Raw genomic sequence first — 25,978 nt, forward strand, 5'->3', positions numbered from 1 at the left:
AATAAATAAACATTAAAAAATTTAAAAATTATAAAAATAAAAGACTCCTGGGAAAGTGCCTGCATGGTCTCAGTGAAGTTTGTGCATAACATCTTCTACTTCTTGATCATGGATACATTAGCTTAAATCCACTGATAAAATCTCAGTCTTTTTGAGCTTAAAAAATAGAGACACTGTCTTTATTTCGCTTAGCATTATATCTTCTAGGTCAGTTAATGTTGTTGCAAATGGTAAGATCACATTATTTTTTATGGATGAGTAATATCGCTTTCTATACCTTTTTTTAATCCATTAACTAAGGATAGGCACTTGGGTTGCTTTCATATCTTGGCTATTGTAAATAATGCTGCAATAAACATAGGGGTATATATATCTTTTAGAATTAGTGTTTTCTTTTTCTTTGGGCAAATACCCAGTAGTGGAATTATTGTATCTATTGTAATTATATTTTTAATTACTTCGAGGAATTTCCACACTTTTTTTCACAGTGGCTGCACCAATTTGCAGTCCCACCAACAGTGCTCAAGTGTTTATTTTTTTTCACATCATCACCAACACTTGTTATTTATTGTACTTTTGAGTTTAGCCATTCTGACATGTGTAAGGTGATATCTCATTGTGGTTGTGATTTATATTTCCCTGATGATTAATGATGTTGAGCATCTTTCCATGTGTCTGCTGGTCATCTGTATGTCTTCTTTGGAAAAAAGTTTTTAGGTCCTCTGCCCATTGTTAACCAGATCATTTTTTGTGTGTTGAGTTGTATAGGTCCTTTATATATTTTGGAAATAACCCATTATTATTCATATCATTTTCAAATAACTTCTCCCTTTCAGTAGGTTGCTTTTTTGTTTTGTTGATGGTTTCCTTCACTGTGTGCAAGTCTTGTATTTTGGTGTAGCCCCAAAAATTTAATTTTGCTTTTGTTTCACTTGCCAGATGAAACATACCTAGGAAAATGTTGTTATGGCCCATGTCAAAGAAATTACTGTCTATGTTTTCTTCAAGGAATGTTATGGTTTCAGGTCTCACATTTAGGTCTTTAATCCATTTTGAGTTTATTTTTGTATATAGTGTAAGGAAGTCGTCCAAATTCATTATTTTTCATGTAGCTGTCCAGGTTTCTCAACACCATATCTTTCCAAATATATATTCTTCTCTCCTTTGTCATAGCTTAATTGATAATAATGTGTGGATTTGTTTCTGGGCTGTGAATTCTACTCCACTGATCTCTATCTATTTTTGTCCCAGTACCATGTTGTTTTGATTATTGCAGCTTCCTAGTATATCTTAAAATCTGGGATTGTGATATCTGCAGTTTTATTCTTCTTTTTCAAGATTGTTTTGGATATTTGGGGTCTTTATTGGTTCCATGTCCAATTTTAGCATTATTTGGTCTAGTTCTGTGAAAAATACTGCTGGTGTTTTTTATAGGAAGTGCACTATATGTATAGATTTCTTTGGGTAGTATGGACATTTTAACAATATTTATTCTCCCAATCGGTGAGCAAGAAATATCTTTCCATTTCATTGTGTCATTTTAAGTTTCTTTCATCAGTATTTTATAGCTTTAGAGTACATATTTCACCTTCTTGGTTAAATTTGTTCCTCGGTGTTTTATTATTTTTGATGCAATTGTAATTGGGATTGTTTTCTTAATTTATCTTTCTTCTACTTCATTATTAGTGTACAGAAATGCAAAAGATTTCTTTATATTAATTTTGTTTCCTGCAAATTTGCTGAATTCATTTATCAGTTCTAGCAGTTTTTTGGTAGTATCTTTAGGGTTTTCTATATAGAGTATCATATCATCTGCAAATAGTGCCAGTTTTTTTTTAATTTATTTTATTTTATTTTTAACATTTGTTTATTTTGGGGACATAGAGAGACAGAGCATGAACGGGGGGAGGGTCAGAGAGAGAGGAAGACACAGAATCTGAAACAGGATCCAGGCTCTGAACTGTCAGCACTGAGCCTGACGTGGGGCTCTAACTCACAGACTGTGAGATCATGACCTGAGCCGAAGTCGGATGCTTAACCGAGTGAGCCACCCAGGCGCTCCAATAGTGACAGTTTTACTTCTTCCTTACCAATTTGGATGCCTTTTTTTCCCTTTTCTGATTACTGTGGATAAGATTTCAAGTACTATGTTGAATAAAAGTGGCGAGAATGGATATCCTTGTTTTGTTCCAAATATTAGAAAAAAAAACCTCTCAGTTTTTCCCCATTAGGTACGATGTTAGCTGTAGTTTTTATTATATGCCTTTCATTATGTTGAGGTATGTTCCCTCTAAGCTTACTTTGTTGAGGGTTTTTATCATGAATGGATGCTGTACTTTGTCAAATGCTTTGTCTGCATGTATTGAGTTGAACATATGGCTTTTATCCTTTCTCCTGTTAATGTGGTATATCTAATTGATTGATCTGAGAATATCAAAACACACTTGTATCTCAAAAGTAAATCCCCTGATGAGGAGAGACGTTGAGCATCTTTTTATGTGCCTGGGAAGGAAAAAAAAAGTTAGAGAGGGAGAGAGCCAAACCATAAGAGACTCTTAAAAACAGAATAAACTGAGGGTTGATGGGAGGGTGGGAAGGAGGGGGGTGGGTGATGGGCATTGAGGAGGGCACCTGTTGGACTGAGCACTGGGTGTTGTATGGAAACCAATTTGACAATAAATTTCATATTAAAAAAAAGTAAATCCCACTTGATCATGGTGACTGATTTTTAGCAAAATACTTATTTATTTATTTTGGAGAACACAAGTGGGGGTGGGGCACAGAAAGGGGCACAGAGGATCTGAAGCAGGCTCTGTGCTGACAGACTGACAGCAGTGAGCTCCATATGGTGCTTGAACTCATGAACCACAAGATCATGACCTTAGCTGAAGTCAGATACTTAACCAACTGGGCCACCCAGGTGCCCTAGTGACTTTTTAAAAGGTATTATTGGACTTGGTTTGCTAATATTATGTTGGAGATTTTTTCATCTAGGCTCATTAGAGATATTGGTCTGTAGTTTTATGTAGTGTATTTAACTGTTTTTAGTATTAGGGCAATGCTGGCCTTATAGAATGAATTTGGAAGCTTTCTTTCCTCTTCTATTTTTTGAAATGCTCTGAGAAGTATAGTTAGTAACTCTTCTTTTAATGTTTGGTAGAATTCACCCATGAAGGCATCTGTTCCTGGACTTTGCTGGGAGTTTATGATTACTGAGTCCATTTCATTGCTAGTAATCTGTCTTTTCATTTTTTTATTACTTCCTGATTCTATTTAGAAGCGTTATTATTTGCATGGATTTATACATTTGTTCTAGGTTGTACAATTTTTTGGCATACATTTTTTGTCATGTCAATACAAATTCTTTCTATTTCTCTGGTGTCAGTTGCTATTTCTCTTTCTTCATCTGATTTTATTTGCCTTTTTTGTGCCTGGCTAAAGGTTTAACAATTTTTTTTTCAGTCTTTTCAAAGAAACAGTTCCTAGTTTTATTGATCTGTTTTTTTTTTTGTTTGTTTTTTGTTTTTTGTTTTTTTAGTCTCCATGTCATTTATTTCTATTCTAATCATTATTTTTACCTTCCTTCTACTGGCTTTGGGCTTTGATTTTTTTTTATTTTTCTAGCACATTTAAGTGTAAGTTTAGGTTATGTATTTGAAGTTGTTTTTATTCCTTAGGTAAGCCTGTGTTATTATAATCTTCTTTCTCACAACAGCCTTTGCTGCATCCCAAAGATATTTGACCATTGTGCTTCTATTTTCATTTCTCTCCATTTGTTATTTTATTTTATCCTTGATTTCTTTAAAAAAATAATGATTATTTAATTTTGAGAGAGAGAGATAGAACATCAGCAGAGGAGGGGTAGAGAGAGAGGGAGACACAGAATCTGAAGTGCAGGGCTTGAACTAATGGACCATGAGATTGTGACCTGAGCTGAAGTTGGATGCTTAACCGACTGAGCCACCCAAGTGCCCCTCTACTTGATTTCTTGGTTGACCCATTAATGGTTGACTAGCATTTTACTTAGCCTCCACGTATTTGTGTTATTTCAAGATTTTTCTTGTGGTTGATTTCTAGTTTCATACCATTGCTGTTGACAAAGAATCAAGATATGATTTTGACTTTAAAAAAATAATGAGGCTTTTTTGTGGCCTAATATGTGATATATTCTGGAAGATGTAGCATATGCACTTGAAAAGAGTGTGCATTTGACTGCTTTTGAATAAAATGTTCTGAATATATATTAATTCCATCTTTTCCAATGTATCATTCAAAGCTACTGTTTCCTTGTTGATTTTCTGTCTGGATGATCTATCCATTTTTTTAAGCGGAGTGTTAAAGTCCCTTATTGTATTATAGATTTTTGCTTTTATATCTGTTAATACTTGCTTTATTTCTTTGGGTGTTCCCATTCTGAGTCCATAAATATTTACAATTGTTATATATTCTTGTTGATTATTTCATGATTACATGAAAGAATACTTTGTTTTTTTGTTACAATCTTTGTTTTAAAGTGTCCTTTGTTTTTTGTTACAATCTTTGTTTTAAAGTCTATTTTGTTTGATATAAGTACTGTTACCAGTTTTTTTCCCCTTCCATTTGCATGATAAATGTTTTTACATCTTTTCACTTTCAATCTGCAGATTTCTTCAGGTCTGTCATGAGTCTCTTTGCTCCATTTAGTGCATTTATAATCAAAGTAATTATTGATAAGTATGCACTTACTGCCATTTTGTTACTTGTTTCACAGTTGTATTTTTTCTTCTGTTCCTTTTTTTTTCTTGCTCTCTTCCCTTGTAGTTTGATGGCTTTCTTTAGCGATATGCTTGGGTTCCTCTCAGTATACTTTTTGCAATTCCATTATAGGTTTTTTTATTTGTGGTTACCATTAGGTTTATATACAACACCCTATGTATATAGGAATCTATATTATGTTGATGGTTGCTTAGGTTTAAAACCATTTTAAGTAAGCACTAAATTTTTAGTCCACCCTCCATGTTATATATATAGATGTCATACTGTGTATCTTTTTATTATGTGAATTGACTGATTTTTGTTGATATAATTGATTTACTGCTTTTGTGCTTTAACCTCCACACTGGTTTTATAAGTGATCAATCTATTACTTTTATTATGTTTCTATGTACTTGTAAAAATTTTTCCTCTTCTAATTTTCTTCTGATTATGGCATTTTCTCTCCACTCAAAGAATTTCCTTTAATGTTTCTTGTAAGGTAAGTTTAGTGGTGATGAACTCCTTTAAATTGTGTTTGTCTTGGAAACTCTTTATTAAATTCTCTTTCTATCTTGAATAGTAGCCTTGCTTGATAGAATTTTTTTTCTGCAGTTTTTTTTCTTTTTTTACAGTTTCTTTTTTTTTTTTGCAGTTTTTTTACACTTTTAAAATGTCATCCCACTCCCTGAAAACATTTCTGCTGAAATATCAGCTGACAGCCTTATGGGGTTTCCCTTTTATGTAACTGTTTTTTTTTCCTTGCTCCTTTTAAAGCTCTCTATCACTACTTTTTACCATTTTAATTATTATGTGTCTTGGTGCAAACCTCCTTGGCTTCATTTTGTTGGTAGCTCTCTGTGATTCCTGAATCTGGATATCTGTTTCCTTCCCCACATTAGGGAATTTTTCAGCTTTTTTTTTTTGTCAAATTAATTTTCTGTCCTTTTATTCTCTTTCTTTTCCTGCTGGAATCCTTATAATTCCAGTATTTTTAAAATTTTTTTTAATGTTTTATTTATTTTTGACAGAAAGAGAGACAGAGCATGAGCAGGAGAGGGGCAGAGAGAGAGGGAGACACAGAATCCGAAGCAGGCTCCAGGCTCTGAGCTGTCAGCACAGAGCCGGACATGCGGGGCTTGAACCCATGAACCATGAGATCATGACCTGAGCCGAAGTCGGATGCTCAACCGACTGAGCCACCCAGGCGCCCCTATAATTCCAATATTATTACAACTTATGAAGTCATTGAGTTCCCTTAACCTATTCCCATTTTTTATTAATTTTTCTTTGCCATTTAGCTTGGTTTCTATTAACTTGTCTCCCAGGTCTCTGATCTGTTTTCCTATTTCCTCTACTATATATTCTCTCTAGTGTATTTTTAAGTTCAGTTATTGAGTTCCTCATCTCTGACTGGTTCTCTCTCTCTCTCTCTCTCTCTCTCTCTTACATTTTCTGTCTCTTTGCCTAAGGTCTCAGGCATATTGCCAATCTCCATTCCATTTAACTCCTTTGCTGTGATTTTTCCCTGCTCTTCTGTTTGGAACATATTCCCCTGTCTCCTCATGTTGTTTAAATTTCTGTGTTTGTTTCTGTGTATTAGGAAGTTCAGTTATGGTCTGATCTTGACAGTAATGGCCTTATGAAGATGAGGTCCTGCAGTGCACTGTAGGGCAATGTCTCTTGGTCACTGGAACCAGGTACTTCAGGGGTGTCTTCTATGTGTGTTGCATGCACCTTACTATGGTGGTTGAACTGTGTTTGCCTTAAGTCTAGTAGGCTGTAAGGGCCTACTTTGCCTGTTGTAGGCAGGTTTTTTGTCCTTGTACCTTGAAGGGGCCAGTCTAGGGTTGCCTTATTATTATACTTGGGTCAGACCAGATGCCTGCTTTTTTCTGGGGCTGCTTTTGCACTGAACTTCAGAGTGTTCTCCTTACATTGTCCCCTGAGAAGATTTACTTGATGGGTGGAACCTGCAGTCAGACCTAGATGTTTGCCTTCAGTCTGTCTCTTGGGGTTGCAGTGACCCCAAATTAAAAGGGCTTTCTCTTTGTGAAGTTTTGTTAGCAGGTGGAGCTGGCAGTCAGACAAGATATCTGTCCCCATCCCACTGCTGGGGCCATGGTTGGGTTGTGTGTGTAGTTATCTTTCCTTCTCTCCAGGGCAGGATTCACTTTGGAAGGACTACTGTTGAGTGGGTTGGACTGGATAGGCAACTATGCAGAACATGGGGATGGGGCCTGCAGTGTTTGCAAACTAGGTGAAGAGTGTTCAAGTTGGTTTCAGCAGGTATCTGGTTATTTAGGTTGGCAATGGAGAGAGAAGTCATGCCCACCAGTTATTTTGTCTTTGAAGTATTTTAAATATCTTGTTACTCCAGCACATGTTCTGAAATTAGTAAATAAATCTCCTTCCCATATACTTCAGGCACTTTTTAAACTGCTGCTTCTATGTTGTATCTTTCAGGGTGGGTTGTTTATTATACTGTCTCTTTAATAGCTGGGATTCAATTTTCCCTCTGGCTCTTCCACAGTTAAAAATGCTGATTTTTAAAGCACCCAGAGTTAAGCTGTTCTTAGTGTAAAAGTGCAAATTTAAGCCCCACTGTTTTTCAAAGCCAAATGTTATGAGGATTCATCTGCCCAGTGCAGGTCCCTTGTATCTAGGGTGCCTGCTGTGGGGCCTATTCCTCTTCTTTTCCATGCTTGTGGTGTCCCTCCTATGTGTGGTTACTCTGACCAGGAGTTTGGTTCATAACCACATTTCTTTCCCTACTACCATTTTTATGTGATCTCTTCTCTAGGATTAACTATGGAAAGTCTGTTTTGCCAAGCTTTGGGTTGTTGCCTGGGTTAGATGCACTGGTGTGGCTATTTGGCATATTCCTGGGTGGAGGTAAACTTAGGATCCACTTATTCACCTTCTTCCCAGGCTAATCAAATCAAGCTTTGTACTAGTTTTAAACTGTGAGAACTCAAAGGAACTTCAGGGATAATACAGTCTAACTATTAAATTTTACAGATGAAATATTGAGGCCCAGAGATAAAAGTAATTTTTTCAAAGTCATTTCACCAATTAGTGGTAAAGTGAAGACTAGAAGCAGGTGTCCTATGTCTATGACTTGTATTTTCCCCCCTATACCCTGCTTTCTCTCAGCTTATGTGTCCTGTCTTGGGAGTTGAAAAAAACCAGAAAGTAACACAGAATACTTTTAGGGCATATGATTTTTCTAGAAGAAATTGATGAAGTGACCTCCACCATCTTTTTGATATCTTACATGATTCCCGTCCATGAAATATAATAAGTAAAAAGATTTTTTAAAAGTGCCTGAGAATATTCACCACTTTAATTAAATCTGTTTCTGTCCAGCTGGATTTGTCTGGTGATGTTTATGATTAGCCTGTAACTCTGCTCAGTCACTGAATTCTGTCCCTATGAAATATTGTTCTAGTTTGTCTTCACATATCTGTCCCACTCCAGTAGTATTTGGATAGTCCTGGCTATGCCTTCACATACAACAAAGGACCAGTAGATTTCTTTCCTAGCCCCCATGACAGACTACTATGGATTCTGGGCTCCTGGGAATGCCTTTGGCTTACAATAGTCTATTTTATCCTCACTGCTATTTTTTCTTCATCAAGTCTTTTTAAAGCATGTATTGAGAAGTCCCTGTATACCAAACATCTTATTTAGCATATGTTGGAGGCCAGAAGAAAAGGACAAATGATATGTATTGGCATCTATTATGTGCTAAGCACTGTCTTACTGGATTTTGGGATATTTCAGGTAATTTTAACAATACACCCCAAGAGTATACATTATTGTACTCATTGTACAAGAGGAAGAAACTGAGGTTAGGATAGGGAGAAGAACAGAAAGCAAGTGGTTCAAGATTTCCCAACTGAAGCTGGCATTTTAACTCTAGTCACTTTTAAAGGAGACCCCTCCCCAAGAAGCTTGGAGTCTAGATGAGAAAAGGTTCTTAAAAGGATTAGATCAATACAAATTTGTTTAGGTGGAAGCTATTATGTTGGTTGCCTGCCTTCTATGTTTCCTGCCCACTTCTCTCTTTTGTAGAATTCTCTGCCAACACTTATGATATAATCTGGATTTTCTATTCTGTTCTATTGATGTATGCATCTATTTTTGTGCTAGTACCATACTATTTCGATTATTACAGCTTTGTAATATAACTTGAAGTCCAGAATTGTGATGTCTCCAGCTTTATTATTCTTTTTCAAGATTGTTTTGCCTATTATCGGTCTTTTCTGGTTCCATATAAAAGTATTATCTAAGGACAGGATCTAACATTTGTCATTAAAATCCAAAAATGAGATCCCATATTTTAGATTAATTGCCCTCTCACTGGGATATCAAATGTCTCATAGACAGTTTTCTAGAGTAATTATTGAGAGCTACATGGGTATATTTTAGGGTAATCATTGAAAGCTAGACAATCTCTTCTGTTTGTCACTTGCATTTTAATATTTAAAATCTTAAAATTTAAATTATTTTTAACAGGATTTTTATGCAGTTTCTAAAGACCTCAAATATCTGCTGAGAAGCTTCCATAATATCCGTTTCTTCTTTAACACAAAATGTATAGATTTTGAATAATGTAGTGCAGAGAAAATGGCCTTAAGATATAAGTAAGATACAACTAACTATGGAGGAAAAAGTACTAAGCATCAAGAACAAAAAAGCTGATACACTAACTGAGCTGAAAAGCACAATGCAAAACAACAACAAAAAACAAACAAACAACAACAACAACAAGAACTCTATTGTCCATTACACATGATATGGAAAGACTGAGTTTGTTTAGGGTACTGATATTCCCCAGGAAAAGCTGCCAGTTTTAAGTTCCTGGACTCCATCTTTAAAGGTGGAAGTCTGGTATTCCAAGTCTATGTGTCCTCAATAAGGAATATGTCTTATTGTTAAGAAGGAGGTTTGGCCCCAGCCAACAAATAGGAAAGAATTTGTAGTTTCTTTTTTCTTAAAGAAGCACTTTTTGGCAGCTCTGGAAATCACACCATATTAGGTAGCCACCTACACCCAAAATGAAAGCCAACTCTGGAGTGAGGCCCTGGAGACTGGTTTAATTTTCCACTCCACTCTTGCTCTTTTTACCAGATCTCATAAAGTTGCTTTATTCCTCCACTTTTGCAGCCTATTAATCCTGTAAAGTAGTGGATACGAAACACTCTCAAAGAGAAAATTGCAAGAAAAGGACTGCAAATGAAAAAAGCCAGAAGGACTTGGTTATCTTGGAACTTAGTTTATTTTATATAAACTTGGAAGCTTTTAACTTTCCTTAATAAAAATTCTCTTTTTGTCCAAATTCTGATGTCTGGTCTGAAACTCCAGAGGAGCATTTAGAAGAGTGGAGGGAAATCCCCAAAGCAATGTCAGCACTGAGAACAGGAAATACATACAGTTTTCCCACTGTAACATAACTTGCGATTTTCTCATCACATTTACAAAGTGAATAATTTCAAATATAATATTTAAAATAAAACTCAGTGAAATGGTGAGTAATTCAAACCAAAATTTAGGATACATACACCCTAGAGGTAAAAATAGGAGACACTGATAGCTAAATAGTTGGCTACATGTAAATTCTAAACTGCTCAGTGTTTTATAATATCTATCAAAAGTAATGTACTGCTTTCTCTTATATTTTAATAATGTATAAAGACTTGAAACCCACTATGAACCACAAGTTAAACAGTAGTCAACAATATGAGGCTATATGCAAATTGTTTGTAAAATAGCATACCATATATGAGACATAAAGGGATTCTCTCCCATTGTATTAAGCTCTGGTCTAGATGTTCAATAAACATGGTTGAATCAAATTGAGTTCCTACTACACGAAAGTAGCCAGGCACTTTAGGGGTAAAGGGTCATATACGTCAATAAAAAAATAGTGTTTTTTGGTAATGAGCTAACAATTTTGTGGAATGAATAAGAAAGCATATTTCTTTTTTTTTTTTTTTTATTTTTGGGACAGAGAGAGACAGAGCATGAACGGGGGAGGAGCAGAGAGAGAGGGAGACACAGAATCAGAAACAGGCTCCAGGCTCTGAGCCATCAGCCCAGAGCCCGACGCGGGGCTCGAACTCACGGACCGCGAGATCGTGACCTGGCTGAAGTCGGACGCTTAACCGACTGCGCCACCCAGGCGCCCCAAGAAAGCATATTTCTAATACAAAGTGCTATAGGAGTTCACAGGTGAATATAATCATAATCAGGCAGAAGATAATGAAAGCTTTCATGAGGAAGTTGACATTTTTTTTTGAAGAGTGGCCTTGGAAGATAGGCAGGATTTCAATAGGTAAAGATGGGAATATATCACTTTAAGCAGATGGAGAACTCAAGAACCCAGGCAATGGAGATAGGAAAGCACAGAGAATCCCTACAAGGACCTAGTTTTGGTATGGAACTTAAGAAAAAGACTGTATTGATATTGAAATTGCCCTTTATAACTCAAGGAAGACTCTCATATTTGAAAGCTCTTGGATTTGTTTCTCTTGCGATCTTGTTAAAATATAGCTACCTTGTCTCTGTCCTTTGGAAGTTAAGAATTGTTCCATCTGGGGGCCGCCTGGGTGGCTCAGTCGGTTAAGTGTCCAACTTCAGCTCAGATCATAATCTCAGGGTTCTTGAGTTTTAGCCCCACGTCAGGCCCTCATCTGTGCTCAGCTGTCAGCACAGAGTCTGGAGTCTGCTTCAGATTCTGTGTCCCCCTCTCTGTCTGTCCCTCATCCGCTTGCTCTCAAAAATAAATAAACATTAAAAATAGAATTAAAAAAATAATGTTCCATCTGGAAATATTCATTTTTAACATGCACTCCAGTTTTCCCAGAGACCACATTTTGAGAAACACTGCTTAAGAAAAAGGGAAAGAATAAAAATAAATACCTTTATTTTCTTTTTAATTTTTTCATGTTTATTTATTTTTTGAGAAAGAGTGTGTGAGCAGGCAAGGAGCAGAGAGAGAGGGAGATGCAGCATCCAAAACAGGCTCCAGGCTCTGAGCTGTCAGAACAGAGCCTGATGCGGGGTCAAACCCACAAACCACGAGATTATGACCTGAGCTGAAGTCAGATGCTTAACTGACTGAACCACCCAGGGGCCCTTAAAATAAATACCTTTTAATCACATGTATAAGACCAAGTTCCTGAGAGGAACTGTATAAGAACAAACTTACATGGTTTAATGGATAGTAGATGCAAGGAAGTGGATAGTGGCTATATTACTTGTTAATTATCAGTGCAGATTTCATAGCCTCTGGGGTCGCCAATACCATTTGGTGTGACTTTGTCTCCAGGATATGAAATTATTACAAATTAGGATATCTGAGGAAAGGCCATGTGACTGGGCATGACTTACTGGTAATGTCAGATTAGGTAATGTACTCCTTGCTGTCTCTGGGTAATTAAGAGTACTACTCAGAGCAGAGTAACAAGATACACTATCTGTTGAAGAGGAAAGGGGCTTTAGATCTCAGCAAATACATTTATACCCAGCTAAATGGAAGAATTTCCTGGAAAATGGCAACGCTCATAATAACTGCACTGTCTGTCCACACACAGTTATTTCCCCCCTTTATGAAGTTGGCTTATGAAAGAATCATAGGAGGTACCAAATATGAGAAGTTGGAAACCTAATTGGATGTGGTATCCAAGCAGAAAACCCTTCTTTAAAATAAAAATTCTATTTTAATTTCCAGTGGGGCAGAACTGGTGAATTCCCTAGGAGAATTATCCAGGCAAAGACTTTCTAAAGTATTTGCTTACTGTGCTGTAGTCAGCTCTTTACCTAGATGCAGTTGTCAGACACATTTTATGGAAAGATTATAAGCTTTTTGACTTCAAAGATTTTCAAAAGTTAGAAAGAATCCCTGATATTTGCTCTGTGTGCTAATAAGAATCAGGAAGAAGTTGTTTCACTCTCTTCCATCTAATATTTGTGATTACTTATGTATCATAGTGGCACAGTTGCCTCCCACACACATGTACACACCTTATTCACCCCACATTATTTGCAGTCACTTAAAGCACTAGGTCTGCCTTTTCTTGGCTTAGTACAGTATATATCTAACCAGAATTCTAAAATAAAGTTGGCTTTTGAGTAAGTAGTTGCCTATGACCTATGATTGGACGGTTGCTGGGCAGAACTCCACATCCCAAAATATAGTCTTCCCTTGTCACTAATAGGTCTCAAAGACCACCATTAAAAATTTGGTGGTTTAATATTTTTAATAATTCACTTTCTTTTATTAAAACACAGAAATACATTTTGATGGATAAAAGTCTAGCATCTTCATAGATAATAGTAACTTATTCAAGGACGTCTCAGTAAAATAACACAAAAAGCTATCCCTGATATTCATTTGAGTTATGTTTTTTCTGGATAAGCAAACACATAATATTACTGGAAAATACACTTGAACCATATCGTAAGTGAAATTTAATGAATCTTCAGGTTTGGATAAACATAAATATTCATAAATGAAAATAATATCTTCCCATGAGAACTCCATATGAAATAGTTTCTGACCTGCAGATTGCTGCGAAAGAGGACAGATTTAGTCCATTAGTTCATTTTTTATTTCTTTTTTTCATTTTTTTTTCGTTTTTTTTTTACTTATATCAGGAAGTAAGCAAAATTAAGGAAGAATAAGCTCGTGAAAGCAAAAAAAAATAATAATTTGATCAAGGAGTCTGGCAAGTTTCTTCAAATAAATACCTCATTCAAAACTGGAGTCTGTTTCAGTGCCTGTTAAATATGAATTTTTTCCTGAGAAAGGAAAATCTCAAAAAAATAGTGGCATGCTCTGAAAAAAAATGCCTCCTTCATTTTTTTTTTTGTATTCAACACTCTTAGATAATGGACAATTTATATTCATTATGGAACAGCTAACTAGGGCTTTTTCCATGATGGAAAACCTTTTCAGTCATCCCAGGTAACTTTCCCTATTAGAAAATAATGGTATTTAAACAAAGGGTAAGCATCACCAGCTCTCCCAGAGGAAGCCAGAGGAATTTTAAGGGAGGCATTCTATTCAGGAGCATTTCAAGGTTACAGGCTAGGATATACATATGAAAATGCACTAAAATGTGGGCAGTGAGGCAATGACCAAGAGGAAAAGTATAGACTTCAGAAGGGTAGTCATGACTTTAAGTTCGCTTTACTTAAGGAAAATGTTCTGAATATTTTGGTTGTTTCCCCTCTTTTGTGCTTATAGACTACATTGTACATTGCCTATGAACACATATTTTTTTAATATTGTGTGGCAATTATCATTCTTCCTCACTAGAAAAATAAGGTCCAAGAAGACAGAGATCATGTACCTTGTTCCACTGTCAATATCCCCAGTACCAAGAATAGTGCCTGGCAAATGGTAGATGCTGAGTAAATATTTGCTGAATAAATATTTGCTGAATCCACCACATTCTAAACATGGCTCTAGGTGTTCCAGGGGATATAAAGGTGTTTAAGACCCAGCCCTTCACTTCAAGGGATTTCTGGCCTCATTGTGGTAAGGTGGGATTGGCAGGGGAACAGAGGCATAAATAAGACACAGACACAAATTACTAACTAAAAAGTAGATAATGTTAGGTACTTTGAGAGAGATATAAATGAGTATTTAAAAAGGGGGTTAGCATAACAGTGTTGACGAAGAACAGGAAATTTGAAAAAGGCTTTTACAAATAGGTAGGACTAATATTCAAAAAGAAGATATTCCAGGATGAGTAGCATAATGTGCAAATGCTTGTGGGAAAAAAAAAAAAGGTCAGTTTGAACAGTAAGGAGTTCCTTTCGGCTGGAGTGTGGATCATGCCAGGAGAGTAATGGGAGACAAAACTCTAAAGGTAGGAGGCACTGTATTTTAAGGAGGCCATTGACTACAAGGCTATGCACGTTGTGATTTGATGAGCAACAGGGAGTCATTAATGCTCTTTAAAAAGTTCATTTCAGAAAAACATCTGATGGCATTATACATAATAGATTAGGAAAAGATATGGGATAGGGAGACAAATTCAGTTAATGAAGGCCTGAACTAGAGTAAAAACAATGTGAATTTTAAAAATGAGATGGTTGTGTTAAATAATGCAATTGCAGAAAATAGTAATAATATCAGTTATAACTCATGTGTTTATTGGGCACTTATTATGTACCAGACACTATGCAAAATAGATTCCATACAATAGCACAATTAATTCTTACACTGACTCTATAGGTTAGGTACTATGATTATTCTGATTTTACCAATGAGAAAATTAAGGATCAGAGAGGTTTAGTCATATACCCAAGGTCACATAGCTATTAATTGAAAGATCAGAAATTTAAACCTAGGTCAGTCTAACTTCTAAACATACATTAATTCCCCCCATAGTATGATATTTCCCCCTTAGAAACTTGTTTGGAAGTGGAGAATAAGTGACAAAGAGTCAATGCCTACAAGACTTTGAGACAACCTGGGAAAATATTGATGAACTTAATAGCAATAAGGAAACCTAGAGAAGAATCAGGTTTGAAGTTTTGAGAGATGATAATTTTTGTTTGGGAATGTTGATTTTTATATTCAACTAATTTTTATTACTGTGACGATTTCATTCAACTAATACTGAGAACTTATTTTGTGTTTTGCACAGTCTTTGGTTCTAGCATACAGCAAAGTAGACAAAACATAAGAATCCCTGTCTTCATGGACTTTACATTCTAGTAGGGAAAATATATAAAAACAAAATAAGTTAAAAAAACATAAAGTATGTTAATTATGAATGAAAATGAATAAAATAAATACTGAAAGGAGATGCAGAATGTTGGAAGAGAACTGCTGTTTTAAGTAGAAACATCAGGGGAAGCCTCACCAAAAGGTAACATTTAGGTAAATATCTGCAGGAGATGAATGAATGCAACAAGTAAATAACTGGTCTAAAGCATTTCAGGCACAGGGAACTGCCAATTCAAAGGCTTTGAAGTAGGAGTTTACTGGTCTGTTCACCTAACAGCAAGAATGGCAAAGTGGCTGGAGCAGAGGGCAAGAGAATATTAGGAGGTGAGCTTGATATGTAACGGGGACCAGATCATGTAAGAAGATGTAGGCCATTGAAAAGAACTTTGTTTTTTCCTCTGAGAGAAAATGTCATTAGGAGATTTTTTTCCAAAGAGGTGACATAATCTGACAAGACATATTCTGAATAAATAGTAAAGATCACTTGCATGTGTGGAATTTTGAAGTGATAATGAAATATTCAAGAGAAGAGTTCTTATGTATAGTTGGAAAGAACTACAGCTCAAATGAAATCCAGAAGAGTCATTGGTCATGATAGGGAAGACGGATGTTCAATAAAGGTTCACTGGATGTATATTTGTATAAATTTCTAATGTTTATTCAGTGACATTAGAAGATAATGACTTCTATATAGTTAAAAGGAGGTTGGAACCCCAGGCTTTTGATCAGTCTGCCACCTGATTTGGCCTGTCACCTATCCAAAATCACTACCTGCGAAAATATTACAAAGACGTATTTCAATTTCAGAGCTAAACAACCTCTAATTTTAATTACTCTTTCAATGATAATGCTTTACAATTGTGTTTCCTTGTATTTTATAACACCATGTTTCTACTTTGCCCTTAACTGAGAAATCTCAAGTATTTAACCTCTTCAGTATGATGCATAGTTCATATTTTACATCAGGTCTTTTAGTTAAAGTGAACACTATGTTTTTGAACAAAATGTGCTATTTTTCTTATGAAGCAATTGAGGCAAAATAAGAACAATAACAATTCCTTCAGGGGCTGAATAAAGCACACTTTAAGCCACATGGATTTGATAATATAAAGCAGAATGTTTCATAATTCTTATTTCACTTTTGTTCTTCCCACATATCTTTTTTATTTATTTATTTTTTTCAACGTTTTATTTATTTTTGGGACAGAGAGAGACAGAGCATGAACGGGGGAGGGGCAGAGAGAGAGGGAGACACAGAATCAGAAACAGGCTCCAGGCTCTGAGCCATCAGCCCAGAGCCCGACGCGGGGCTCGAACTCACGGACCGCGAGATCGTGACCTGGCTGAAGTCGGACGCTTAACCGACTGCGCCACCCAGGCGCCCCTTCCCACATATCTTTAAGCCAGTTAAATCCTTCTGGATTTCAGCAGCCTTGGGGCAACTATCCAAGTTCCTAAGCTAAAATTTATTTACCTCAAAGGTCATGAGTCCAGTCGATTCAACCACCTTGGAACTTGGACTCTCTCTACTGGTGCTGTTTTGTTATCTTGGATAGTTAAGAGGTGACTAAATGATCCATGTCAATGAACTATTTATAGAGAGGCTGATTGGCAAAGATGTGAATGGAGCCAGAGTGTTTTATGCTAAGCGAAATAAGTCAGTCAGAGAAAGACAAATACCATATGATTCCACTCATAAGAGGAATTTAAGAAACAGATGAACATATGGGAAGAGGGAAAAAGAGAGAGGGAAACAAACTGTAAGAGACCCTTAAAGATAGAGAACAGAGGGTTAATGGAGGGAGGTGGGTGGAGGATGGGCTAAATGAGTGATGGGGTATTGAGGGCAGTTGTGTTGAGCACTGGTTGTTATATGTAAGTGATGAATCACTAAATCACTGAGATTAATATTACACTATATGTTAACTAGAATTTAAATTACAATTTGAAGATAAATAAAATAAAGAGAGGCTGGTTTCCCACTTATTTTCAGACGTATGAGAAGGATTCCTGCCAAATCAGTGGCCCCTAAAATGGTGGTTCAACAAGAAATGCTCAGTCAACTATATCTTAATCATATGGGAAACTTTTAAAAAATACAAATTTGGGGCCTTCTATAATGAATCAGAATCTCTGGAGGAGACACCAGGAAAGCTGTGGAAAACTGTATTTTTTTAACACCATCAGATGAGTCTGACAATGTGATTTGTGACTCAATGGTCTAAATCAGAGCCCCTCAAATTTTAATATGCATAATAATCACCTGTGGTTCTCATTAAACTGCAAACTGATTCCAAAGGTCCCAGGTGGGGTCTGAGAGTCTTCCCCATTTCTAACAAGCTCTCAGATAATGGTTCAGTCACAGACTACATTACCTCTCAAGTTACTTCTAGCTGTGCTTTCCAGTGATTCTAAAGTACCTTATAGAAACTGGCTTATCACCCTAACTTCAGAATTTTCCATTCAAATGAATAGATTTTTGCATACATAGCCTTTTTCTTTTTTTGCAAAAAATGCAGACAATAATTGGCTTATTTGTTTTTTTTCATTTGCAGTGCTGCCTTTGTTTCCCAATTTTTAGCTTTCAACACATAACTGAAAAACTCTCAGAAAGCTGATCTATCCAAGCTAATCATCTCTGAAGAATTGCAGACTCATTTAGTACTAAAGCAAATCTTTCTTCTATGTGAGCCAAAAATAAGGAAAAACAGCCTGTCAAACACCTGTAAGGAGATGGCTATCATCATATGGAAATTTGAAGAGCTTCTATGTGGCACATTCATGATCCAAATGGGAATCAACTGTCATGATATCCCAGAAGGCCTTATAACAGAGTAAACAAGAGGGAGAATTATAACAGCTTGTCACCTGTGTTTGCACACTAGACTTCAGTGTAGTTACTATAAAAGAAAATCCAAGGAAAATATGCAGATAGTTCTTTGAAAACCCCAAAATTATGTGCAGGGGCTCAGACCAAAGCAGGAGAAAGGAAGCTATTTTACACTCACTCTGTACAACCCATTGATAAGTCTTTTAGAAAGAGTAGCAGTTGATTGTGAATTTATGTTTTGAACCACCATTTGGCAAAGGTAGTTGCTCTGGAAAGGAACATGCCTGCAAATGACACTTGTGCTGTGCCAAATGGAGACAATGGAGATTTTCGATATTTTATCTATGCAGTGACATACACTGTAATTCTTGTGCCAGGTCTCATAGGGAACATATTAGCCTTGTGGGTATTTTATGGCTATATGAAAGAAACCAAAAGGGCTGTGATATTCATGATAAACTTAGCCATTGCTGACTTACTACAAGTTCTCTCCCTGCCACTGAGGATCTTTTACTACTTGAATCATGACTGGCCATTTGGGACTGGTCTTTGCATGTTCTGTTTCTACCTGAAGTATGTCAACATGTATGCAAGCATCTACTTCTTGGTCTGCATAAGTGTGCGACGATTTTGGTTTCTCATGTACCCCTTTCGCTTCCATGACTGCAAACAGAAATATGACCTATACGTCAGCATCGCTGGATGGTTGATCATCTGCCTTGCCTGTCTGCTCTTTCCTCTCTTCAGAACCAGTGATGACACTTCAGGCAACAGAACCAAATGTTTTGTGGGTCTTCCTACCAGGAATGTCAATCTGGTCCAATCTATTGCCATGATGACCATTGGTGAGCTGATTGGGTTTGTCACTCCTCTTCTGATTATCCTTTACTGTACCTGGAAGACAGTTTTATCACTGCATGATAAATATCCTGTGGTCCAAGACCTTGGGGAGAAAAAGAAAGCCTTGAAGATGATTCTAACCTGTGCAGGAGTATTCTTAATTTGCTTTGCACCTTATCACTTCAGTTTTCCTTTAGATTTCCTGGTCAAGTCCAACAAAATTCAAAGCTGCCTAGCCAGAAGGGTGATTCTAATATTTCATTCTGCTGCCCTCTGTCTTGCTAGTCTGAATTCCTGTCTTGACCCAGTCATATACTACTTCACCACTAATGAGTTCAGAAGACGACTTTCAAGACAAGAGAGCATCCAACTCCATGGAAAATCCTTTGTGAATATATGAAGTGAATTAGCGCCAGCAATTTTATCTGTGAACCTAAGACACAGAGAGTATTTGCTTGGGCTTATCATAAGCACTTAGTTTTGCTGCAATGGACACTGAGTCTTGGTACTTAGAGGCAATGTAGTTGTCTATTTATTATAGTAATCACAATCTATATTCAAATATAATATTTTTATTGTATTTTAAGTAGGATGAACAACATGTTATTCTGTGAAAACAAAGTGGTATAAACATGGAATCATTTTTATCTCTCATGTGTGATTATACAGTAAGGTTTGAAGACTTAAATAACTATTTCCTACATTTAAGTGTCATTATTAAACATCATCTGACACACCTATTCATAAAATGAATATTCAAACTCAAGCTTCTGGTATGTTTAAAGTAAGAACAGGAAACAAATACACATACAGTAATTTCTATGACTGTATAAGATGCCATATTGAATCTACCAGGTCAGATACCTTGCCAAAATACATATGATGTGACCCAAATTGCCTCTATAGGGCCAGAACAGATCCTATAAGTGACAATCACAGTTCTGGTTCTCTTAAACTATTTCTAAAGAACACCTATGGAAATGTATTGACCTGCCTAGAAGAGAGAGTTTCCACCATGCTTCTAGACTAACATTGAATATCTCTGACAGTTTTCTGGTCCAGTTTTACCCCAATCATACCATTGTGAGTCGTGCACAGCCTACCTCCCAGCAGCTGGAGAAGGAGATTCATCTTTTGGGAAAAAGTGCAGAAGACTAAGAGTAGTAATTAAATCTGAGGTTTTAAATATTATAGTACTTTGAAACATGTTTTAACAAAAATCTCTAACTTTAAAAAGTGATTTACTTAAAATCTGTGCACTATATAATAAAGACACATGCTACTACTCATCTGGAAGGAATGTGGGAATCAACCAAGGGCTCCATCATATTTTTATAAAAAGGAGTTGTTTTATGCACATAATTATGATACTAATATGATTGGAGGAGAAACTGGTAAAATCAAAATTATTTCTAATATCTGAGAGGAATGGAAGATTTTCTAATGTTTTCTCTGGACAAGTATTGATTTTGCATGTACTTTATTATTAAAATAATAACCTAGTAGAAAACACACTTTGTGCTGCTAAATAGTGTATTTATATCCTAATTATTCATTGCAAGGTACATATTTTGATGTGTTAAATGAGTTATGAATGAGTGTTAAGTTGTGTTTCAGAGACTGTAACTATCTCTGTCTGGTCTGTTTTCTTTAAAGTGATTTATTTTTGAATATAATTTAGTGTTATAATGGTATCAAAAGTAATAATTTTATGAGTACTTATAATGGAAGAGTCTTACCTATACTATATTTCATTACTACTTTTTATATTAGAATGGATTACACTTCTTAGGGTCATTTTGGGATACCAGAGACTTCATTTTTTTTAATATAATTTATTGTCAAATTGGCTTACATACAATACCCGGTGCTCATCCCAACATATTAATTTCACTTTAAACATATTTATTTTTTTCTAAAAGGGAGGGCAAATCTTTCTAGAACATTACTACATTTCTTAGAGGAATGGTTGAAGGGGTTAGAGCCATTTATTAGGTGGCCCAGAAGCTGTTGCAGGTAATTTACATCATGCAAAGAGAGGACAAATGTCCTGTATTCTTATGCTGCTTAGCAAGGACCACCCAATAAATCTGATCAATTTATTCATACTGAGATGCTAGTGAATAATGTTGGCATAGTATGAACTTGCCCAGGTATATCTGAATCCAAGGTTTAGGGATAAACTTTAATTCAAAGTGTTAATCATTTATTTTTAATGGAAGGATGAAAGACACTGAAGAAAACTGGAGGGGAAGATATTTTTAAGAAAATGGATTCTACATCAGTGTCTTTCAAATTATACACAGTAAATGATCACCTACTTTGCTTACCATAATGGGGATGCTAAATTCTAAGAAATATATCCACAAGAATGGTTATCAGGTTCAGATCTCTGCTTATTTCCTTTTCCTTTGGAATTTATGCCTTCCAACTCAGTACCTGATTTCCAGGAGAAAAACATTGCTTTTAGGAGTAGGAGAAATGGAATAGAATAGAGACCCCAGAATTGGACCCACAAATGTATGGCCAACTAAACTTTGACAAAGCAGGAAAGAGTGTCCAATGGAAAAAAGTATAGTCTTTTTAACAAATGGTGCTGGGAGAACTGGACAGCAACATGCAGAAGAATAAAACTAGATCACTTGCTTACACTGTACAAAAAAATAAACCCAAAATGGATAAAGGACCTGAATGTGAGGAAACCATGAAAACCCTAGAGGAGAAAGCAGGAAAAAAACCTCTCTGACCTCAGTCACAGCAATTTCTTGCTTGACACATCTCCAAAGGCAAGGGAATTAAAATCAAAGATGAACTATTGGGACCTCATGAAGATAAAAACTTCTGCACTACAAAGGAAACAATCAACAAAATTAAAAGGCAACCAATGGAATGGGAAAAGATGTTTGCAAATGACACATCAGACAAAGGGCTAGTATCCAAAATCTATAAAGAACTCACCAAACTCCACACCCCCAAATCAAATAATCCAATGAAGAAATGGGCATAAGACATGAATAGACACTCCTCTAAAGAAGACATCCAGATGGCCAACAGGCACATGGAACGATGCTCAATGTCACTCATCATCAGGGAAATACCACACTGAGATACCACCTCACCCTGGTCAGAGTGGCTAAAATGAACACATCAGGAGACTATAGATACTGGCGAGGATGTGGAGAAACAGGAACCCTCTTGCACTGTTGGTGGGAATGCAAACTGGTGCAGTCACTCTGGAAAACAGTGTGGAGGTTCCTCAAAAAATTAAAAATAGATCTGCCCTATGACCCAGCAGTAGCACTGCTAGGAATTTACCCAAGGGTTACAGGAGTGCTGATGCATAGGGGCACTTGTTCCCCCAATGTTTATAGCAGCACTTTCAACAATAGCTAAACTATGGAAAGAGCATAAATGTCCATCAACTGATGAATGGAAAGAGAAATTGTGGTTTATATACTCAATGGAATACTGCTTGGCAATGAGAAAGAATGCAATCTGGCCATTTGCAGCAATGTGGATGGAACTGGAGGGTATTATGCTAAGTGAAATAATCCAGACAGAGAAAGACAGATACCATATGTTTTCACTCAAATATGGATCTTGAGAAACTTAACAGAAGACCATGGGGGAGGGGAAGGGGAAAAAAGCTACAGAGAGGGAGGGAGGCAAACCATAAGAGACTCTTAAGGACTGAGAACAAACCCAGGGATTGATGGGTGGTGGGGGAAAGGGGAAAGTGGGTTATGGGCATGGGGGAAGGCACTTGTTGGGATGAACACTGGGTATTGTATGGAAACCAATTTGACAATAAATTCTGTTTAAAAAAAATCAGTAGGAAAGATGTGCTACTGCACCTGACATTCAAATGGCAGCTTCTTTGTGCTTTTTTTCCTTGAAGAATCCTCTTTTTGAATCTCCTATTTACTAATTTCTTGGTTCAATGAAATCTGGGTGCAAAAAGTAAGCACCCTCAACCTCAGTAATATACAATTCAAGATAAATAAGCTCACATTTCCCATATAAATGTTTTGAGTTCTGATTCCAAAATATACACAGAATTATTCCAAAAACAGATATTTTGAATATGGAGTGACTTCCGTATTATTATTGCTGTCATTATTGTTTTTTTTATTGTATTCAAATGGTTTATGTGTTTTCATTATCAGTTAATTACTCAGCTAATTCTATTAACCTGTAATTCCATACAAAAAGAGCTCCTACCCTGGGAACAACAGATCGAGCTACCTTGATCTGAAAAAGTACGTAAGTGGAACTTTGTGCAACTTCATTATTATATCATCTTTTTGTTTTTACTCTGAAGACACTGTGAAATTCTTGCACTTATAATTTATTTACATTTGTAAGTTATAAGTTGAATTTTAATAATAAAGATAGTCTCTGTAGTTACATAGAAATTTTATGCCTCCAGAGGTCAATGTATATTTAGTGACTTTTTCAGAAAATGTGAAACTTAAGGATATTTTTCTGTATTCTCATACACATAGATAAGTCCCATGAGACTTCACTCTTCCTTTCTCTCACTGGAGAGGTGCATTATATTCTCAGAAAGATGAGGAACTTCCCCCATCTAATTCTACCCCTATTTTCCACTTCTCCCATAGATTGATTCTTTATCCACACCTTATTGAGATTATTCCTATCCCTCACTTGTTGACCAAGTCTATTTGAATAACTTAACCTATATTTTCTAGAATGCAGTTTATGGGCATAAGGTGAGATGAGGTGACAGTGGAAGTGTTTTTTCCTTAAGTCTTATGTGTTGTTAAGATGACAGTCTGATTTTTTGTGGATTGGCAGGAGGAAAAAAACACCATATTCCACTGTCTTCGTTTACTTTTCCAAAAACAGATATAAAAACAAACAGTGATGACAGTATAGTTGCTGTTGGCCCTCGTCTCATCTTAGTTCTTTTTCTTCCTCTTTAACAACTCCCTTTTTATTTTACCTATATCCCTAGTGCTTTGGGGAGACCCAGGTATCTTCTGTAATAACCAAGTTGTTAAGAATTACATTTTGGCTGTTGATAAGAAATAATTTCCTAGGAAGTGTTAAAGGCTTTCCTAAGGAGAAATTTCTGATGTTTTGGTAGACATGAAGAAAATAATGGGATAAAAATATGAGATCTGGCCCATGTTTCCAATGTCCTAAAATCACATATACATCTTCTCTGTGCCTTCCTACAGCCAGGCCAGAAGTAACTTCACTGCCTTCACTGCCATATTTTGGGGGGAAGGAGTGAGAGATAAAACTCCCAAGTAAATGTGGTTCTTTTAACTTATTCCTCAGTTATAGAAGATGTGATATATGTTTGGGGAACAAGGCAATGTATTGTAACTTTCTTGAACTTTATTGACTATTTTCTCAGCAGAACCATTTCGTGAACCTTAAACACTTATTTGGTTTTGCAAAGACCATATTTTTATTCTATTGTTTGTTGACTTTTATTTACCTAACTCTTTACTACACATCTGCTATGTCATCTATAGACATAGTTTTTATTTGATGGCTTACATTTGTCTTCTTGGATCTCTTCAAAGAATAATAGAACTCCCCTTGGCAGTGGGGGCTGTTATTAAGCCTCTCACCCTGACCCAATTGTCTTCTTTTTGCAAGAGCTTCATAAGCAGAGTCGAGAGACAGACAGGATTTTTGCTCTTCAAAGTTAGATTTTGGGCATAATGGAAAGACTTTTTTCAGCCCTTTCCAAGCAATATTGAATATTCACAACCTATTCACTGACAAGTATCATTCATACTTTTTAAAATGCTAATCTAATAATAAGAAAAAATAAATTTTAAAAAAGCAGCTTGAAACACTAATGGTCCAAGTATTGGGCTCATTCAAGTATTTCATTGAAGGAACACATGAAAGAAGTAGCCTTATAACCTCCTCACCATGCTTGCATAAATTCAAATATGTAATACTAGGTTAAAAATGGTGTGAAATCACAGTGGTGTCTTATGTCACTAAGTTTAACCTTTTCACTTAGATGCATGTGTGTGTGTGTGTATGTGTGTGTGCGTGTGTGTGTGCACATATGTCTGTTTAACTATGGAAAAGTTCAAGTATTTTCAAAAGAAGAGCAATTAATATAATGATCCCCCATGTACCTGTTATTCAGTTTCTAACAACATCAACACATGGCCAATTTTCTTTTTCTCTGACTATACCTGTTTTCCCTACCCCATATTACATTAAAGTACACTTCACACATTATGTAATTCCATCGTTAAATATTTTAATAAGTTACAGTACTATTTATTTTTTAAAGGATTTATTTATTTACTTTTGAGAGAGAGAGAGTTTGAGTTGAGGATGGGCATAGAAAGAGGAGGAGAAAGAGAATCCCATGCAGCCTCCATACTATCAGTGTGGAGACTGATGTGGGGCTTGAACCCACAAACCATGAGATCATGACCTGAGCCAAAGTCAGCTGCTTAACCAACTAAGCCACCTAGGTGCCCCCAATAAGTTCTAGTACTGAACTATTCAGTATATGATCAAAAAAGGTTAAATAATAAGACTGATTTAAGATGTTTTCAGTAATGACATCAAACACTAAATTCAAACAAATATAAGAATTTCCTTTTGATCAATATGAGCAGTTGCCAACTAAAATAAAAATGTTTATTAACCTGGTTCTCTTTTCCTTAGATGAGCCTTCTACTGCAGAAGTGTTATGGAGAATTTATCTTGCAATGGTATCCTTCTTATATGAAGGAGAAATAAAAGTTTCCCCAGACAAATGCTGAGGGAGATCACCACCACTAGAACTGCCTTGACAGAAATGTTAAAAGTTCTTCATG

The 25,978-nt window shown here is 36.1% G+C and overlaps 1 protein-coding gene across 5 annotated transcripts in view; it reads left to right on the plus strand.

Moving 5' to 3' along the window:
• GPR174 (G protein-coupled receptor 174) overlaps positions 1-20,855 on the plus strand; it is a 94,702-nt gene extending 73,847 nt beyond the window's left edge. For all 5 annotated transcript variants that reach the window (XM_045050836.1, XM_045050838.1, XM_019824022.2 and 2 more), the window contains one exon: positions 18,037-20,855. In XM_045050836.1, the coding sequence (XP_044906771.1) occupies positions 18,592-19,551 (960 nt within the window). In that variant the 5' untranslated portion in view covers positions 18,037-18,591 and the 3' untranslated portion in view covers positions 19,552-20,855. The remainder of the gene's footprint in view (positions 1-18,036) is intronic.
• Positions 20,856-25,978: the final 5,123 nt, after the last annotated feature.

The sequence above is a fragment of the Felis catus genome, chromosome X (genome assembly GCF_018350175.1).
Source record: "Felis catus isolate Fca126 chromosome X, F.catus_Fca126_mat1.0, whole genome shotgun sequence".
In the NCBI taxonomy this organism is placed as follows: Eukaryota; Metazoa; Chordata; class Mammalia; order Carnivora; family Felidae; genus Felis; species Felis catus.